The following is a 20,337-nucleotide window of genomic DNA, read 5'->3' on the forward strand; positions in this document are numbered from 1 at the left end:
ACCAAACACGTCCCACTTGTACCTCCCTTGCTTCCGTAGCCGAGTCAGTGCCTTTGCCACTAACCCAAGCCTCGCCCATGCAGCCTTGCCTCGTCTCTCTTAAACGCTTTGCTCTCTCATCACGACTGTTTTTAAAGACCATAAAGACGATTAACCAAGTTCCTAAAAGTGTTTGTCCTGTTTGAAATATAGAAATCTTGTTAATCTGTCATTAGAACCACAAAAACACCCTTAACTGCATGAAAGATGGTAATAGAAAGTATTGTTAAAATTTACATTAAATCGTTCCAGGTGCATTATTTGAATTCAAAAGAAAACCAACGGTGGAAATTTAAAAAAAAAATGTATTGTAATGCCAATTAGGGCTATGAGAGAGCAACCGCTACCTCTCCCTCTGAAAAATTTGCCTTGAGCGGAGATAGTGGTTGTTAGATCGCCTAGCCAAAGACACTTCACTTACTAGAATTCTCCTAATGTCCATCTCACCTTCCCTTCCCTACCCCATCATAGCCCCTGCCTCTCCCCATCCCTCCCAGCAGTCCCCTCCTCTCCCTTCCCCTCCCTTTGCCGCCAAGAAGCAAGAACAACATATAGTGGAATATAAAGATAATTTTACTAAGCGATATAAAAGTCTATACTACATAATATACATATCATACACCAATAATAATTTATCTTTATCATGTCAGTGTTTTTATTTCCAGACATCTTGTTTTAAACTTCGAAACTAAAATTAAAGAGCAAATAAATTGAAATCTATAGTGATACGTAATACATGTACAATATATAGTTCCATACAATAAATACATTCATACATCCATACAAGAATGTGTCTTTAATGCCAGCGGGTGAAGCAAAAATACACGAAGCACGAGACAGCGCCACAGGACCTCCTTTGTGGCGCCTTGAACCAACCAATCCTCAAGACGGAGAGCACACGAGAGGCTGCATAACTGGTGCTCGGGTCGCGCCTCTCCCTTTGCTATGGAAGGAGAATCAGACATGACGAGGTGTCACAGGAAGTCGGGTTTTCTCCACACTGAAGTTCGCCAGTGAATGGACAGGAAGCCAGATACGTGGTGAAGATGCAGGGAAGCGTGTGTCGTTCTTGGCAAAGCCTCGAGGTTGCTTTTGTCTGTCAGCTGTACAAGGAAAGTCTGGCACAGTTTTCGAGAGAGGACAATAAAGTTTTTGAAAGTGACGAGACAGTTGGCAGTAAAAATATGTAGAGACAATACTTCCGAGTAGTGAAAACGGTGCATTCAAGGGACGGCCACTGCACGAAGGTCAAGAGAGAGGCAACAAACTGTATTGAGGAGCGCAAAAGATGAAGTGTTTGGCTTGACGTTTGACAGTGGAAGCAAATTCCAATACCGTGCACTCCCGAAAAACATCCACCTTCACGTCTCTCAATAAAGAACGAACTTTACGACTACCGTATTTTACACAGGAGCAGTAATGGTCAGCACCCCGTCAGCAGACAGCGCCGCAGCAACCTTCTCCGGCTCTGACAGTCCCGGAATGGAGAACCGCCGCTCAAATTTGTTAATGCCCTTCTCTCCCGTGACCATGACGGAGCCATCGAGCGCCTTCACATCCAGCAGACCGTCCACAAAATCCTTCACATCCATGACGATCTTGTATCCATCATCCTCCTTTGAGACGGTCGCTGCTTGGTTGTCCTCTTCCTTAATAACCTTACGGAGATTCCTGTACGTTTGGATCTGGTCGTCCTCCTCCTTCTTCTGACTCTCTTCATTCTCAGAGCCTCTCTTCGTCACTAAGTCATCAACGGCATTTTCGAAGTCATCCCAAACTCTCTCAAATGTGGAGTCTTGGAAGAACCTGCCTCGCCGCTGGATGGGAAGGATTCTACTCTGCACTGACGACGAGGACGAACCAGAATACTGCGTCGAGGTTTTCCTTTCAGAAGACGAAGACGACGAAGTAGAGGGCATGTCTCCTTCCCTGACAGTCGGAATTATCCTCTCGAAGGACCTCGTCGCCTCGCCAGCCTGTGACGTGTTGGAGGCGCTGCTAGAGGTCGTATCACCGCTGCCAGTGTCGTCCTCCATAGTAAGAGGGATGATTCTAGTGCCCGATCCCTTACGCCCTGTGAACTTGACTTCCTGCTGGGTTCTCTGCGTGGCTGAGTTGACGGCGACTCCATCCCTCGTGGTGGGGATGACTCGCTCCTCCATGGACGTGCTGGAGGAGCAGCTCTCCTTGCTGGATGACTTGACGGGAGTCTTGCCTCCTTCTCCCTTCTCCTGGAAAACCCACATAAGGAATAAGAAACGAAAGTGCATGGTAGAGAGAGTAGAGGATGCGCCAAACATTCAATCAGTTAGGTAGTTTAGAAGAATATTGCTTATGTATTGAGAATATCTAAATAGCATTTGCTATTCTAGCATTATCCTCAACTCTGCCTCTCTTTCTCTTATTGAACGTATAGAGTCCGTGAGTGTGTGTGTGTGTGTGTGTGTGTGTGTGTGTGTGCGTGTGTGTGAGATTTTCCATGTGTCCATTCCTTCCCTTCTTATCGTGTTGACATTAAGCCTCTGTCATTACCCTCTCCTCCTCCTTCTCCTCCTCCTCCTCCTCCTCCTCCTTCTCCTTCTCCTCCTCCTCCTACTACAACTACTACTATTACTACTACTACTACTACTACTACTATGACTACTACTACTACTTCTACTACTACCACCACTACCACTATACTCACTTTCCGAGGGGCGCTGACGGTGAGAATACCTTCGTCGGAGAGGTCAGCTACTACTCCTTCAGTGTTGGTGTCCCGTGGGAGAGGGAAGCGGCGGTGGTAGGTTAGATCACCGGCCTCTGCCTTCACCACGGCAGCGTATCCTTGAGTCTCCACTGTGATTTGTCCACTCGAGTACTTTCCCATGTCCAGTACAATCTGTTAAGGAGGAGAGATGAAGATTACAGCTACCATACGTAGAATTATGGTTAAGAGTTCGTATTATTACAAAATCATTTTCTGAAGAGTTTTGTACTTGTGTAGTTAATCTGTAGCACTTATTCTGAAATTTGTGTAATCTTGCGAGCTGTAGAGGGATAGGAATAAGCGGTTTATTTGAGAATCTGCTCCTTTCTAGACGTTTTTCCTAATATCTCTTCTTCTTGTTTTAGTTTTCTTTCATTCGTGCGTTAAACGGGACAGAGTAATGGGTAAGAAGTAAATAAGAGAAAAAAGTGCGGTATATGGAGCTGTGAAAACCATTATAAGTAATTCTGTTAAAATAGAGGAGCATTCTTAATTTTCCAAAATTTTCTCACACGTGGTATAGTAAGCAGTCCGAAATTGCGATGCTTAAACTGATAACCATTACAACTATGAACAAAGATCACAATAACTAGAAATTTGAGACGATTAAGAGCACGCTTGGGTTCACGGTAGAAGAAAAGTGTGAGCATGACATAATGCTCGAAATGCGTCATGGGATAGCCCAAAAGTCAAAGATAGGGGATTTCATGTGAAGGGATGTGTGTGTGTGTGTGTGTGTGTGTGTGTGTGTGTGTGTGGCGCTAGGGTTTCTACACACACTGGGTTGAACGAGTTCACGTCCGTCATATTCAAATCAAGTGGAGACAAAATTATAGGCCAAGCAATGAGGTGAAGAAAAAATAGCCACGTGTTAGTATGTTAAGCATTTCCTTGCGGTCAACAGTCCCATCCCTAAACCTCAGTGCGTAAGAAATGGTAAATGGTAAACAGACAGTTCTTTAAACCGTGTGTCTCATAAGAAAATAGAACCCTCTTTGTTGACAGCTCTCTCTCTCTCTCTCTCTCTCTCTCTCTCTCTCTCTCTCTCTCTCTCTCTCTCTCTCTCTCTCTCTCTCTCTCTCTCTCCCTCTCAACACACACACACACACACTAAGGTCAGGCAGGCGTCACGTCCCACTGACTCACCACGTAGTTGTCGGGCGTCTCGGATATCGTGGCCGCCTGGTTGTCGTCTGAAGCATCCCGTTCTCTCAGCTTCCTATAGGAGGCGAAGCGGTCGGCAGCGGAAGAACGGGAACGCCAGCGGTCCAGCACGTCCTCCACAGCAGTCTTATAGTCATCCTGAAATCCACTGAAGAAATCGTCTTTGAAGAATAGACCTCGGCGGGAGATAGGAAGCCGGAGCCCCTCGCCCAGCAAAGAGCTCCCTCGTGACATTCTGAAGACTTGACTCGACTGTGAGCACCAAACACACTCCCTCGTTCAGACCTCGCAGCACAATGTCCCGTTTGGCTGCCACTTGCCCCTCCTGACTGGTCTCCGTCACCTCACACGGCTACTTATGAGCCAAGCTCCCCTCACCTGGCACTGTGCCCGTGACGAGGCTGTGACGTCATGAGGTGAGGCAGACGTGCCGTGTCAACATTCCCCGCCATGTGGCTCTCTGATCTAAATATAGCAACGCGTCGCCACCAGGTCACTAATTCAGAGGAAACCCTGATCGCGGTTTTTATTTTACTCCCTTACGTGCACTGTGCCAGCTAATTGTGCGTAGAATTGAAGGTAAATAATAGGAGAGTTCCGATCAACCTGAGTCACCCTTGGCAAACTCATGGCACTCGGTGTGGTGAAAATAACATAACAATTCATAGCCGGTAGCCAAGATCCGCCCTCTTTCCTCCTGCCTCCCTCCCAGTCCTAGTCGCGTCGAGAACCACTGGAATACCCGCACACCTACCCACCGCAAGAATGCTGCACCGTCTCATGTGACTGGCATCCTATTGCTCCTCGTGTCATCCTGAGGCGTGGGTGTGGGTGAGCTTGGCAACACTCTGTCAACACAACACCTGTCACCCCTAACTCGTGCCACAAGCCTGTGTCATGATTATTGGAGGCTTTTCTGCTTAGCGTGTAATTTGTCACATGAGAGGCCACAGAAAAAAAAAAAAAAAGAGAACAGAAAAGTAGAAATACTAGTAGAATTATCATTATTATCATTATTAGTAGTAGTAGTAGTAGTAGTAGTAGTAGTAGTAGTAGTGGATTTATAACTACAGATCAAACGAGGAGCTAAGTATAGAAGCAAATCCACTAACTAGATCGGTCGTTGTAATATATAATTTGATGCTAACACCCCGTGATGATGATACAAGAAGCTAATACGTATACTGATGACTCACAGACAGACAAGCCAGTATACGTGCGCGCTCCCTGCCGCAAATCACTGATTGAATGATAAACGCTTGGAAAACGTGTCATCATAATGCATTGTGTGGCGCAATAATATCAGTAAATGTGGAAAAAAAAAAAAAAAGAAATGCGCAGGAATTTAGTCATCAAACACATACACGCACATGCTGGGATAAAATAAGTACTTGTTTGCTAAGATGAGAGCAATGAAGATGAGTAGGAAGAAGTGGAGGGTGTGACTGTGACACTACATTTATGCAGTAACATAAATATAAGAGGAAGAGGAATGCTAGACCTTGGATTTAAGTAATCAAGCTGTATATGAAGAGAAACCCCCGATATAAGTAATTTAATGTAGAGTTAATATATTATCTTAATTGTTTGCTAAGAGTAGAAGAAGGAGGAGGAGAAAGACATACTTGTGAAAGTATAACTCGACACCCACACAATATCAATATAAGGAGATGACTCAAGTACCCAGGAACTTATGCAGTAACTTGGAGAATACTCGGAATGATTTACTACAAAGAGTGGCGTCGCGAGCTGATACCTAATCACACAAAAACAGACCCCATACAATATGACCAGAAACAGATACCTTCAAGTTTAACAAATAAGCACATGAAGCTTTAAACTAGACTCGTGTGTGCGGACGGCCTGGTTTTAGGTAAATTATCTAGTTTATAACGTTTAGTTTAGTTAGCGCTGGTGGGGGGACGAGAAGCAGGAGGCGGTGCTTTGCTGCTCCACTCTGACGTGACTCCAAACAAACTCGAGCCGCGTCCACCAAGCCACTGCCTCGTCCGGGGGTATTTCAGCTCTACCAGTGGCGCTGTGAGGTATTTTAGGACCTACTTATTACTTGTGCCTAGGGACGTGGTGGTGTGTTGGATGTGTGTGTGAGAATTGTGATGTTTGGTGACTGGTGGCGTCTCTCAGGACCTGTGTAGGATCTCGGGGTGTTTGTTGGTGGAGGTGGTGGTTGTGGTTGTGGGTTCCTTGTTAGAGATTCTCTCTCTCTCTCTCTCTCTCTCTCTCTCTCTCTCTCTCTCTCTCTCTCTCTCTCTCTCTCTCTCTCTCTCTCTCTCTCTCTCTCTCTGTAATTTTTGTATGTTCAATTCTTTCTGTGTATTCATCCCTGCACTACTGCTATTTTTCCCTTGCATTTATGCCTTATATGCTTTGTTATTTGTACTCTATTTCTTGTTTGCTCTATTCATTTCATCATCTCTCCCTTCTAACTCTCGGTTGTTCCTATTCCTCGCTGTTAAGTTAGTTTGTAGATGATTAAGATAAGTTCTGGTGTTCTGTGAGAGATTAGAAATAGGGCAAAGGTCACAGCACCCCCTCAGACCCCTTGTCGATGCCTTATGACTTGTGTCCCTGTGTCTTTAAGGTTGCATTCAAAGTAATTAAATTCTGACCTTGTACCAGTATCCTAACCAGTGTTTTGGTCGTACCCTAAGTTTCTGAATCCCTTTTGCAGAGGTCACAGCACCTTCTCAGACCCCCATGATGTTGTATGACCTGTGTCCTTGTGTGTTTAAGGTTCTGTATTCAGGGTAATCAGATGCTGTCCTGTTACCAGCATTTTCATGTGTACCAGATTAGAAATTTTCCACATGTGAGCTCTAAAGAAATGATGAGCTTGAACCATATTACAGTACATTGTCCAAAATTGCAATGATACTGTATCCTAACATGTGTTTCAGTCCTACCCTACACCTTTCAGTCCCTTCGCTTAAAGTCTGAACATTATGCCAGTCAAGAGTGTCCCGATGTGGAAGCATTTCAAGATTACAGAGTTGTACGTTGGATTACACGTGTTAGTTTCTGTGTGAGGTATAGTTTTCCAAAGACCACTGGAACCTTGGATAGTTTGCATTAGTGAGTGTGAGTACTTATAAGATATGGTGGTTAGCCTCAATATGGTCTGGTAGGTGTGTTATAAGTGATCTTACCGACAAGGTGACATGTCAGGTTAGATTGTGTTTGGGTTTTAGTTTTTCAAAGTTCCTGCTCAGTTGACAGACTACTGGAATGTGAGAGTCCATGTTAGTGACTGAGTATTCATAAGATTGTTAGTCTCAGTATTGGCCAGATGGAGACTTGTAATTGACAGTAAGGACAAAGTAGTAAAGTGGCTGATCCCTTGAGTGAATAAGTCATCTAGTATGTCAGCCAGAAGTTTGTGTTTGGAAGAGAAAGGTTTGATCTGTGAAACTAGTGCCATTAACTAATAACATTGTTTGTCTTGTTTGATTTAGATCTTTTTTATTCTATTGATCTATATACCAGGCTGGCAGAGCACCATACACTCGTACACATATCATTCACCATCTTAGCTCCATTGGCCCCTGGTGGAAAGGGACAGTCTTGTGGACCATCCTTTCTTACAGGATAAATAATGTTTTCTTTGTGTGTATATGTGGAAGACAAGGATGATGAAAGGGATGCTCTTGTGGACCACTCTTTCTCTCTTACAAGATAATAATGCTTTCTTTTTGTATGTGTGCAGGTGGAAGACAAGGATGGGGTGCTGTGGGGACAATGGAGGGCCTGTGCGGGAAGAGGAGCGGAGACTCACTGACGTTGTGTGGCTGGTGGCATTCTTCCTGTTCCTTGTGTTGATGGCAAGTATATTACTAAAGTGTGGTGTTGGGGTGAGATTGTGGTGATGGATGTGAGTAGGACTGCTATGTAAGATGTTAAGTAAGGTTTCTTTTGGTACTGGTGGATACATGAACATAGGGTAGGTGCCAAAATTGTTGCTTTTGGGACTGATAGGTGATAGAGCCATGTAAGCAATCTAGTTTGAGTATCTGAATTGATATGTTATTTTAGGGTTTCCCCTTCTCTGATTCCTTAATAGAAAAGCTAGTTATTACTTTAGTGATTTTATGTTGACTGATTGGCTCTATAAGAGTTAGTCCACAGTTCACATCATTCAGGCACTACTTTGCATTAGTATATCTGGGAAATAGACTGTGGCTATTTCCCTGTTATGCTGGAGTCAGGTTTACAATAAGGGTGATAATACTTGGTAATGTACATTGTTGTAATTTCAAGAAGATTCAAGAAGAAATGACTTCTTTGTCTTAGCTTATCTTCATGTTTAACCATTGGTAGTTCAAGTAGAAAAAACTGAAAGAAACCAATAGGTTTATTTTATCATTTAGTTCAGTTCAGTTTCTGTACATGGTCTTTGTCTCCTCAGATATTCATTGGTGCCTTTGCCCTGGTGTTTGGTGATCCCCTGCGGGTGGTAAATGGCTATGACAGTTTCGGCAACGTGTGTGGTAGTGACAATGAGGACATGAAGGGGCACCAGGATTCCCTCATAGTGTTTTCTGGACAAGATGTGACAGACTACAGGTATGCACTACTGCTGCTGTTTGTCAGTAAGAGGCTGGAGAATATTAGATTTTTTGTGGAGAAATGTTTTTGCTTATTGCCAACTAACATGTTAAGGCTGAGGGTCTTTATAGGGTGTAACTTGAATAAATATTTATATATTTGATGATGGATATATATATAATAGTACAGGGCTGGCCAAGATTTGTATGGCTCAGTCTTGGCTCATGGATTATTCTCTTTTGCCTAATGCATCCTGTGACTATTTGTCTTATTTTATATTAAAAGGGATCATTACTATGTGGGAGTTAGCTGGTCATAGCATTTAGACAAAAAAAATATATATTTCAACATGCATCTAATATCAGCAAGGGAAAATAAGAGTTATACACAAATTAATGATGAATAACAACATCACATTCTTTCATAGTAGTCACATCAACGTTCACTAGTGATATGAGGTGGTTGTCCTTGCAGTGAGATTAATGATACCAACATTCATTTGCTTCCTTCCCTACAGGTATGTTTTGTTCTTCGATGTCAATGACCTGGATGGCTCCCTCAAGACCTGTGTCAAGGAGTGCCCAGACAGGACTCTCCACACCCTGCAGGATATACATGATTTCTACAAGCGTACAGGATCAAAGCTTTGCAGGTGTGTTAAGGGAAATAAGATACAGACTCGCATTACTTGTGTGTGTGTGTGTGTGCGTGTGATTTTGTGCTTACTTTAGCTTATAGTTGTTTGTGTGGTCTGCTTACTATTTTCAAGGTGATTTTTTTTCTACAAAAGCTCTGCAGGTGTGTTGAGAGAGTAAGAAATAAAAATTACAAAAATCTCATATTAACAGATGCGTGTCTGTGTGGTCTTTTGCTTACTCTAGTTTATGGGTGTTAATGTGATATGCTTACTAGTATATTACAAGTGTGTGTGTGTGTGTGTGTGTGTGTGTGTGTGTGTGTGTGTGTGTGTGTGTGTGTGTGTGTGTGTGTGTGTGTGTGTGTGTGTGTGTGTGTGTGTGTGTGTGTGTGTGTGTGTGTGTGTGTGTGTGTGTGTGTGTGTGTGTGTGAGTGAGTGAGATCTTATACCCAGTTCTGTGGGTTATATGAGAAGAAAGTGGTGGAATTTTTTAGTGACTTTTTCCCATAACATGTGGCACTTTTCAAAGGTTTTATTATTAAGGATATATTGCTTGGTCTCATTTTTTAAGCGTTTATACTTGAATGTGTCTTGCTCTCTTCCTCATTCTCACAAAGGGATGGACAGTGTTGGGTAAGAGGTAAGTTTTTCATGGTCTGAGTAGTGTAGTGTTCCTGTGAGTAGTTTTTCCAGTGTATGTCTGGACGAGAGTGTGCAGCAAAGAGATATTCCTGTGATTAGTGTTGAATGTGAACTTTTATTGGTGTATTTCCACTTCCCTTTAGTGTTTAGTTAAAAGAGCTGTCTCGTTAACCTTATTTTGACTGCTGGTTATGAGTATGGCAAGTCTAATGAGAAAGTAGCTTGGTGGTAACATCTTTCAAGTTGTTTTACACCTAATAGTATCAAATTAGTCATTTCATTGATGTACTGCAGCTTCTTTAGATATAGAATTGAGATATTTCATCAACATAATATTTTAACTTCAGATATTTCCATGATGACTATGGCACCTTTTAATATCAAGATTACAATTTATTTTATGTATTTCAGAGATATTGATGATTGCACCAAGTTTACCATTTCTTTCATGTATTTCCACCAGAAAAGATGTAATGTAATGTTATCTCAACCTGCAGGTATGACTATGACAAGTATGGTGAAGATGTGAGGTGGGTGGATAAGCTCTCCTACCCTTCTTTCAATGCCAGTCTACTGCTCAACGACTGCCCCAAGCTGCCCATCTTTCAGAGGTATGAGTGGGTGCACTGAGAGTTTAGATTGTGTCACTGTATTTTTAAACTTTCAGTGTTGAAGCATGTCACACTCATGGAATGTAGGTATTGGTGTACATGTCCTTGAAAAATTGATGTCAAAGGTGGTATCTTTGTGAATTCGTGCATATTTTATCTTTTTTTGTGTGTAAGGGGTACTGGCCTCGGACAAGAAAAGGTTATTTAAAGATGGTCAGATTCTTTAGGCATGCATTGTGTTTCCTATGCTTTATTCCGAATTTTCTCAGGGAGAGGGAGAGGGAGAGAGAAATTTCTATTTCTATATTGATATTTTATTTCACAAACCACACAACCCTGTAGACACTAATCCTATCTTCATCACAGCAAGCCAGTATTGAACCGGTGTGTCCCGCTGAAGGGAGAAGGCCTGCAGGGTGTGCTGTACAACCTGTATGGCTACCTCAACACTATGGATGTGCTGGAGCAGGTGTTGGCTGACCTTTATGCCTCCTGGCACCTCATTCTCATGTTCATCTTTGTCACTTTATGTAAGTCAGGAGGCTGCAATAGTTTTCATCTTGATTTTTATAGGTTGTATATTTTTTTTATAAAGTATAAAGTACTTTTATAAAGTATAAAGTTTATAAAGTATAGATATAGTGTTGTAAATGTCCATCACTTTCTCTCTCTCTCTCTCTCTCTCTCTCTCTCTCTCTCTCTCTCTCTCTCTCTCTCTCTCTCTCTCTCTCTCTCTCTCTCTCTCTCTCTCTCTCTCTCTCTCTCTCTCTCTCTCTCTCTCTCTCTCTCTCTCTCTCTCTCTCTCTCTCTCCCTGCAGTATTGTCGTGCCTGGTGATGCTGTGTTTGCATGTGATGGCCAGCATTGTGACATATGCCATTGTGGTCGCTGTGCTGCTGGTTTCCATTGGTGAGTGCTGCTTTCCAGGCTTGAGTTTTATTAGCTATGCAATTGTGTGTATTTGTGCGATAGACTTAATATGATGACATCACAACTCGCACTGTTTTTAATGTATTGTGAAAAGGACAAAAAATGGATTCAGATGCTTACAAAAAGAAATTGGAGTAGAACAAGAAAGAAGATACCAGTATGTAGTTTGTCTGTAGATAGGTGATATAGTGTGGTGGTCCATGAGTATGTCTCTTTCCAACAGGGCATGATGGGGCTAAGAGTGTGAATGATATGTGTATGAATGTGTGGTGTTTTGTCTAGGTTAACCATTTGGGATTGCCAGCCTGATAGATAGATAAATTGATCAGTGATATAAGCTGACAAGGCTAAGAGTATGAATGTGTGGCACTTTGTCTGGACTACCCCATTCAGGATTGCTGTCCTGGTGTGTAGATAGATAGATGGCTGTCCTTGCTGTGACCCAGGAAGTGTTTGCTTGCAGTGGCCTCAGTGTTGCTGTGGTGGAGTTACATTAGTGTGCGGCTGCAGCTGGACAGCTCGCCGATGGAACAGACTCTCATGGAGACGGTGCGCAATGAACGGGCTCTGCTGGTCTATGCAATCCTGTCCACTATCATCATGGTGAGGCTCGCTTCCTTATCTGCTCACTAGCTCTTCTCCATTGCCCTCTTAGTCTTGATGCCTTCACTAGAATGAAGTTGAGTATAGTGTACCAACTGAATGTAAAAAATGTGTTAGGCACTACTTTTTACATAAGAGACACTCATGATTTAGTATTTGATTTAATAATATGTATATAATTATATTTGGTGCTTTCCATTCACTATCATGTACTGGGCTCATCAGTCAGTATTGGTGCTTAGTTTTACACACCATTGCCCACTGTGTTCTCTCTACTACTGGCTCTTACAACATCCTTTCTTAGATCACAGCCTTATGTCTCTTAGGATCCTCTCAGTCTTCATCCTCTCATGATCAACAGCATTCTCTCAAGGCATACTCTTTCAGGTCATCCTCATTATCCTGGTGGTGTATGTGAGGCCACACATTGCCATGGTAGCTGAGCTGTTCAAACACGCTGGAGGCTGCCTCACCCACCATCCAACCCTCCTGCTGCAGCCCGTGGTCACCTTCATTGTTCTGCTGGGCCTGTTCTTCCTGTGGGTGTGGGTGATGGTGTCCTTAGCCACTGCAAGTAAGATTTTATCAATGTGTTGTGTTGCTTTATATGGCATGAGGGCTCTGATTCCTGACTTGCTGCTTTGTGTTGTCTCTACTACTTCTGGTTTTAACTTGGTTTCCTAATTGGTAGAAACTTTCCATAGAAAGATGTGGTAAGTTAAGGTGCAATAAGAGGAAAGGTCTTTTTGTGTTCATAAACAAGTAAAATTGAAGAATGATTACCAAGGATATAGTGAAAAGAAAATTGGAAGTGTATAAGTTGTAATATACATAGTTTGTATCTTTAGATGTAAAAGATTCAGCCCAAGTCATTCCATAAACACACATAGCTATACTGTGGTTACCTCATGATGACTTTGAGTGGAATTGCTCCTGAGAATTCCTTTACTAAACAAGTGAGTATATAACTTAAGAAACTAAAGCCAGAAATTCTACATTGACAGAAAACCTGAGCATAACCAGCCTCCAATCACCACACCAAGAGATGCTCCTGAACCACTCTGCTCAAGAAAGCAAGTCCTTTAACTCCTCTGCCATCATGATACGTTAGTTTCTCAAATTGTAATCTATAGATAGGATGATTTGGTCAATTTTATCACTTTCTATTCTTCCATAACATTAGTTCTGCTTCACAACTATATCTTATCCCTGTGATCCAGTGTTAACCTCTTTTATGCAATTTCCTTATTCTCTTTATCATGGCATTTATTTTTGCTCCACAATTGCATCAATCTCTTCTATGCAATGCCCCTGTAAGTTTAATCTTTAAAAGTTTTAGCAGCACAATATGACTATGTTGTTGCCTTCCACTTTTAAATGAATCATATTGATCACAAGCTTATTTAGTGTCTGTAGCAGTTTGTGTCACTTTCATGTGTGTTTGCAGCCACTCCCCTTGAGGCACTGGAGTACATGGACCCAACATGGGTGCGCTCCCTGTGGTGGGTGTGGGTCATCGGCCTGGTGTGGGTAGCAGAGTTCATCCTGGCCTGCCAGCAAATGATCATTGCCTCTGCTGTCTCCACCTGGTATTTCTCAAGGTTAGCAAGATCAGATGTGATTTTTTATTTTTTCATGTGGAATGCCTCTGAATTGTGGGAGTTGAAGTTGTAAAGAGACCAGTGAGAAGACTGAGGAAGACCTGGACATAATGTCAGGAAGATATGGGAAGGATGATCTTCATATATAACTACAAAAATTGAGAGAGATTCATAAGGCATTCACATGTGTAAGAAAAAATAATGGTATTAATTGAAAAGATAATGATGATGAGATTGTCACTGTGTGTGTGTGTGTGTGTGTACGTGCATGCATGTGTGTGTGTATGTGTGCATGTGTGTATCTTATTTTGGCTACCTTGGTGAGTAATATAAGCCTGGTATATATATATATATATATATATATATATATATATATATATATATATATATATATATATATATATATATATATATATATATATATATATATATATATATTCATAGATAGTAGTATTAGTCATGATATCCACTGATCCAGCCTGAGACAGTTCATGCTACACATATCCACAAAAATAAATGAGGGTAAAAGGAACATGAAATTTTCAGACAAGGGACAACAGGGAAAGGGAAGCACCCTGTGTGGTGGTCATGGCGGACGCTGGTGATGTACCACCTGGGCACCGTGGCCAAGGGCTCCCTGCTCATCACTCTCTGCAAGCTGCCAAGACTCATCATCCAATGGGCCACCAAGAAGTAAGAAAACTGTAATGCATAGTTGTTTATATGTCATACTGGTGTGTTTTTGGTACTCATGGTCAGTGATGAATAACAAACTACAGTAGAAGTAAAAAACAAAATGTTACTTGATTTGACCATGGCTTCTGTTATCCATGCAGGTGCAAGGACCCAGAAAACAGCTGTGCCCGGTGTGGCCTGCGTGCCTGCAGCTGCTGCCTTTGGTGCTTTGAAAATTTCCTCAAGTACATGAACCACAATGCCTACACTGTCACTGCCACCAGAGGCACACCCTTCTGCACTTCTGCCAAGATTGTAAGGCTGCCACTGCTGCCGCTGTTGTCTTGGTTTTACATTTGTTCTAGACAGTTTGTCAGTTCTAATGTAGTTGCTAGTCAGCCAGGCTCAAAACCTTATTAATTTCTGCATCTTTATTACTTTTTACCTTTATTTTCTTTACGGTTGAATGGGACTTGCTAATTAAGTAAAAAGATATTAATTCTTTGTAGATTTTAGCATATTTTTACCATACCTCGTCAAGTTACCAGCTATGTCAGATATTTTATTAGATTTTTGGCATTGTGTATCTAATTCCTCTCATACCAAATTGGCTTCTTGCATTTATTTTTCTGCTCAGTTACACACATTTGAAAAAAAGACTGTATTCAGAAAAAAAGTTAGCTGAATATTGTTGCTGATGAGGACGTTATTGGTGACAGGCATGGCAGGTAGTAGTGACCAACATGCTGCAGGTGGCCACAGTGAACAGTGTTGGAGATCTGATGCTGTTCTTGGCCAAGGTCGCTGTGACAGGAACTGTGTGCTGCATTGCCCTGCCGGTGCTGCATGCTGACCCAACGCTCCACCTCTATGCCATTCCTCTCATTGTCATCGCTGTGTTTGCATTCTTCATTACCCACTGTGTTTTTTCTGTATATGAGGTGAGTGTTTTGTTTTCCATATATGAGTTGAGTGTTTCTGTTATAAAGCTCACATTTTTCACATACCACCTTCATTATCATGGTAAAAAACTAAGAGAATAAGAAAATAAGGAGACTGCAGCTCATTTGACTTACACAAGGCAACATCATTATCAGTAACATCTTCACAGTCATCATTACCTCCATCATTGTTAGTTCTTCATCATGTATTTATTATTTGCACATTTAAATGCTCAAAAGAGGGGAATAATGGCCTATAATACACTTACTTTAGTTCATGAAAAAACCTAGAATCTTGAAATGGTCTTATCATCAGATGGCAGTGGACACCCTCTTCCTGTGCTTCTCTGACGACTACAACACCTATGACACAACAGACGGCCGGGAGCTGGTGGCAGACAAGGAGCTGTATGAGTTCATGGTGAAGCATGAAGACATTGACTACAAGAAGAGCCACAAGTCCAGGCACAGTGAGGTTCCTGAGACCATTCGGTTCAAGGAGGTTCAGGGAGCAGTTTGAGTGTGGGTGAGTTGAAGGGGGCTACTGCTCTCTGGGTGAGTCATCCCTTGCTGATACAGGAAGGGCTTGATGTGCATTAAGATGTGTTTAGAGGAGAGATAGGTTAATAGTGACAGCTCCCTGCTCACTTTTTTGCTGCTATGCATCGATATTATCCTACATTAGAAGATTAAGTGTCTAGTTTATGAGTGTAATTATTAGTGTGAAAAATTTAGTTGTAATTGTCTTCATGTGTAAGGGTATGTAGGTGAAGCATTGTTGCCTGAGTAGGATGAAGTTTCTCGTGACAGCAGGTTTGTGTGGCGGTAACAAGTGGCTGGCTGGCCATGCTCTCGGGGACAGTGGTCCTGCCCTGGCGGCCACAAGGGAAGAGGCTCCTTGTAGGCATTATTTTTTGCTTTCAACCAAAGCTTTACTGTGTTACTGTTATTATTTATTCTTTACCTTCATATGTATGTGATATTTTGTCACATATGCCAGTTTTCTAAAGAGCAATTTGTGAGCTTCTTATTTTTAATGATTGATTCATTCTTTGTAATGCATTTTAAAACCAAGTTATGGACAAAAACTGATATATGTGCTCTGCCAGTTTGCCTTGAATTCTCTTTAGATTAGTGCTGTAAAGTATGTGGATTAAGTATAAAGTAATATGTATGCTGTCAGTGGAATATTTTTAGTGAGTAATGGGGATTGTAATGAAAATGCTGGTGAAAGGGAACACCTCAGGACGCTGGTTGCTGTGACAGGGCATTGGGGAGTCACAGCAACCAAATGTGTAGCATTGTGTCTGTGTATATGGAACATTTTCACTTGCACACATCAACATAAAAGACTTCACATGCACAATGTATCTTTGATGGGTGTGGCAGATGGGTGGGTCCCATAGTGTAATGTTACATGTTAGATCTGTGATTTCCAGATATGTGATATTTGTGTTTATTGTATTTTTGTCAGTTTTGCGAGGAACTGTAGAATTTCTGATCATTATAAACACAAACATGATCTATTTTTGTGCCACTATTTATGTACAAAGAAAATATTGTGCTGTTCTCAGATAATTTTGTGCAACGAAAGTGTTTTTGATGATTTCGTAAAGTGAATGAAGTGTATTTGTGGAGGTCAGCTAGTAGAGGGTCAACAAATTCATACAGCAAGTGAGAACTATTAAGAATATTTTATGGTTCTCATGGTTATTTTGTCCTGAAACAGTTATGCAAATTAAGTTAGGTGTGGCCTTCAGGCAAAGTGGAGGAACTTATCTTTATTAAGATCCATCCCTTTTGCATTTTGTGGCCCTGTGATGCCAAAAGAAAGAAAATAAAGATAATTATCAGGTTCCTATGTAGTTCCTATTTATATAACTGCTTTCTGATATATATCCATACTGGGAGCTCCTCTGATATGGTTTTTTTTTTCATGCTGGTGTAGAAAGCATAATTTATCAGTGGGATGGATGCAGTCATGAGGTAATTGCCTGGTGGGAAATGAAACAGCAGCGTTTTCTTTATGGTGGTGAAGTGGCCAAGGTAGCAGCCCCCATTAAGTGATTCTTGTGGTTCATGATTGACTGCACTCTTCGTATACAAAGCAGTTTTACAGAATGATGTTTTTTAGGGTTTAATGGTGAAAAACTAAGACTTTTCTTAAACTTTTAAGGCATATTCACATAGTTTTTCCATGGCTAAAAATTCATGCTGTTAATTTTCATAAGCATGTTCATTTCTGAAGAACCAAGAATGTACTAATTATGTCTTTAATTCAGGAATGTCATCTAGTGTCTTATTTTTACTCTGGAAATATTACTAGAAAAAATAACAACTGTGGTAACTGTGTTGCGGATAGTTTGTGTATTGATAAGTTTAATACTACATGTTGTGTTTACTTGTCATTAACCAATGGACCAACATTCATGCATAGTACCTGCAATCAGCTTTCAATAATATGAACTGTATGTATCCTAACCAATGATCTCTATGTGTTGGTGAAGTTTCCAAAGGAGCATCACCATGAGATTGATTGACTACTTACTATGGGTCACTAGGAAGCTTAAGGTATTAGCAGACCTCTTTGTTTTATCATGTGGTACTTGACACACATTGAGGTGTGTTTTGAGGCTCTTTTATCTCATTATTCAGTGAAGATTTTGTGTCTTTGGGTTTGGATGGTGTGAGGTATCTTCATGCTTAGTTGCACTCATCACAAGGAAACATGTAATGATAAGCTGCCGTGTCCTTTTGTCTGAGCTGCCAAGGTGAAGGTACACTCTTAGTTACATATTGTCTAGGTAGGTGATAAGAGTTTAATGAATAAAATTTAATGTCTTATTAGTAAATGTGCTATTGTACTTAAAATGTGTGTTATTGTTTTTTCTTTTACAATATAGGTGCTTGTGTACTTATGCCCAAATGCAACGATGTGTAAGCTGCCTTTAGGTCAGATAAAGGGAGTGTCTCAGTGTGTGGGTGAGCAAGGGCCAGCTATCTTGTAGCTCCTGCTCATCTCAGTTGTGCTCAGACCAGACCAGGGAAGCTGCTTGACCACAGCTTCCCAGAGTCAGGCCTTGGAACATTTGCATCCAGTACTGTTGTGATGACTATATTTTTTTATTATTTTCCTTCACATCGAAAAGTTAGCTCATGTAAAAATAAGTCCAGATTATCTTGTCAAAATATTTGCTGTTCAAAGTGCTCCACTCACAAGTGCTCGTAGTATAGTTGTACTCTTGCTTGTAAGTGATGTGTTAGTGAATGACAGAAGGTCACACAGTTGTTTACTTAATTTCCAAATTACTCTTCAAACAATTTACTTCAGGTTGAACATCCAGAACAAAGTGTGTTTGACAAAATACCTAAAGCATTCCTTGTATTGTTTCTTTGACAAAAATAATGATTTTAACATTACAGTATTGTAAAATGAACTTACAAATGTCAGTGGGACCTTGTTAACAAAATCATGTTAACAGAACTAATGTAAGATGTAATTAATTATAATGTATAATCACATGCAGTCTATCATTCATTGTTTATTGTAACTCATTTCAAAGGTAGATTTAGTACAGAGAAGCCCTTGTCTCCAGCACACCCAGGTCCAGGTCCAGGTCCTCTGAGGAGGAGGCAGTAGGCACCTGCCTACTTCAGGGGGTGCTGTGAACTTATCATTAAACCCAGCTGTGACCTCATTGAACGTTTCCCTTTGTGTCTCACAACACAAGGGGGCAATCACAGCCTGCCCTCTGAAGACAACTCTCTTCCTCCACACAAAACTACAAGCACTTAATACACACATCCTTCACTCAAAAATTTTAAAATCATGGTGACTCCTACACCAGCCTCGGAGTCCCCATCTGTGGAGGGGACCATAAATGTCCCCAGGTCAGACTGCCTTTCTGTCGACAACCCTAAGTGTCTTGACACCCTCTCAACTTTTTCTTCATTAACTTCTGCAACATTTGCAGTATAAGATCTAATTTTCAATCTGTAGAACACCACCTCTCCTCTTCTAAACCTCATCTTTTCCTCACTGAAACTCAGGTGTCTGAGGCAACTGACAGTAGCCCCTTTTCTGTTACCTCCTACTTTCTCTATCCTCATTTTCAATCCAAAGCTGGATGCTGCGTTTATGTGCGCAATGACTTAACCTGCTTTCGTGCCCACGCTCTTGAATCTTCCGAGTTTTCCACTATCTAGCTTCGACTACAGAGTCACTCTCAGACTAAATTTATCTGTGCTGTATACCTCTAACCTAACTCCTCTGACTATAAGAAATTCTTTGACTACTTAACTTCCAAAGTGGAGCACATTCTGACCCTCTTCCCTTTTGCAGAGATCTCCATTCTTGGAGACTTCAATGTTCACCACCAGCTTTGGCTTTCCTCTCCCTTCACTGACCATCCTGGTGAACTAGCCTTCAACTTTGCTATCCTCCATGACCTAGAGCAATTGGTGCAACACCCTACTCGTATTCCTGACCGTCTTGGAGATACGCCCAACATTCTTGATCTTTTCCTGACCTCTAATCCTTCTGCTTATGCTGTCACCCTTTCTTCTCCGTTGGGCTCCTCCGATCACAATCTCATATCTGTATCTTGTCCTATCGCTCCAATCCCTCCTCAGGATCCCCCTAAGCGAAGGTGCCTCTGGCATTTTGTCTCTGCAAGTTGGGGGGACCTGAGGAGGTATTTTGCTGATTTCCCTTGGAATGACTACTGCTTCCGTGTCAGAGACCCGTCTTGTGTGCTGAGCGCATAACAGAGGTGATAGTGTCTGGCATGGAGGCGTACATTCCTCACTCTTTTTCTCGTCCTAAACCTTCTAAACCTTGGTTTAACACAGCTTGTTCTTGTGCTATACATGATAGAGAGGTGGCCCACAAAAGGTACTTAAGCCTTCCATCACCAGAATCTCATGCACTTTACATTTCTGCCTGGAACCAATGCCAAGTCTGTTCTCCAACTAGCCAAAAGCTCCTTCATTAACAGGAAGTGTCAAAACCTTTCAAGATCTAACTCCCTTCGTGACTTCTGGTATCTAGCCAAAAATATCTCCAATAACTTTGTTTCTTCTTCTTTCCCTCCTCTATTTCAACCAGATAGCACCATTGCTATCACATCTATTTCTAAAGCTGAACTCTTCGCTCAAACCTTTGCTAAAAACTCTACCTTGGA

At 41.6% G+C, this 20,337-nt stretch overlaps 2 protein-coding genes across 4 annotated transcripts; one reads left to right on the plus strand and one right to left on the minus strand.

Moving 5' to 3' along the window:
- Positions 1-594: 594 nt before the first annotated feature.
- LOC135108056 (uncharacterized) lies at positions 595-4,186 on the minus strand. The gene is made up of 3 exons (XM_064018650.1): positions 3,935-4,186; positions 2,726-2,920; positions 595-2,270 (listed from the first exon to the last, which is right to left on the minus strand). Exons 1-3 carry the CDS (start codon positions 4,184-4,186, stop codon positions 1,443-1,445), a joined length of 1,275 nt encoding a protein of 424 aa, XP_063874720.1. The 3' UTR covers positions 595-1,442.
- LOC135108055 (choline transporter-like 1) lies at positions 4,086-18,676 on the plus strand. Of its 3 annotated transcripts, none has more exons than XM_064018648.1 (15): positions 4,086-4,206; positions 7,677-7,791; positions 8,376-8,533; positions 9,033-9,167; positions 10,292-10,405; positions 10,772-10,935; positions 11,224-11,313; positions 11,798-11,937; positions 12,325-12,511; positions 12,942-13,043; positions 13,385-13,538; positions 14,085-14,231; positions 14,375-14,528; positions 14,933-15,154; positions 15,471-18,676. In XM_064018648.1, the coding sequence occupies exons 2-15, from the start codon at positions 7,690-7,692 to the stop codon at positions 15,672-15,674; spliced, it is 2,073 nt and encodes a 690-aa protein (XP_063874718.1). In that variant the 5' UTR covers positions 4,086-4,206; positions 7,677-7,689; the 3' UTR covers positions 15,675-18,676. The 3 variants fall into 3 exon arrangements, with proteins under 3 accessions (XP_063874718.1, XP_063874717.1, XP_063874719.1); XM_064018647.1 differs by lacking the exon at positions 4,086-4,206 and adding an exon at positions 4,349-4,368; XM_064018649.1 differs by lacking the exon at positions 4,086-4,206 and adding an exon at positions 5,858-5,997.
- The last annotated feature ends 1,661 nt before the right edge of the window (positions 18,677-20,337 follow it).

The sequence above is a fragment of the Scylla paramamosain genome, chromosome 16, assembly GCF_035594125.1.
Source record: "Scylla paramamosain isolate STU-SP2022 chromosome 16, ASM3559412v1, whole genome shotgun sequence".
NCBI lineage: Eukaryota > Metazoa > Arthropoda > Malacostraca > Decapoda > Portunidae > Scylla > Scylla paramamosain.

What these genes read in the sequence shown, in the direction of transcription:
- LOC135108056 (XM_064018650.1), bottom strand. Translation starts at nt 4,186, where the DNA reads ATGTCACGAGGGAGCTCTTTGCTGGGCGAGGGGCTCCGGCTTCCTATC. An exon ending in AGACGCCCGACAACTACGTG is followed by an intron (nt 2,921 to 3,934) that starts GTGAGTCAGTGG and finishes CCTCCTTAACAG; the next exon opens with ATTGTACTGGACATGGGAAA. An exon ending in CCGTCAGCGCCCCTCGGAAA is followed by an intron (nt 2,271 to 2,725) that starts GTGAGTATAGTG and finishes TGGGTTTTCCAG; the next exon opens with GAGAAGGGAGAAGGAGGCAA.
- LOC135108055 (XM_064018647.1), top strand. An exon ending in TGTGCTGCTGGTTTCCATTG is followed by an intron (nt 11,314 to 11,797) that starts GTGAGTGCTGCT and finishes GTTTGCTTGCAG; the next exon opens with TGGCCTCAGTGTTGCTGTGG. An exon ending in CTCCTCTGCCATCATGATAC is followed by an intron (nt 13,044 to 13,384) that starts GTTAGTTTCTCA and finishes GTGTGTTTGCAG; the next exon opens with CCACTCCCCTTGAGGCACTG.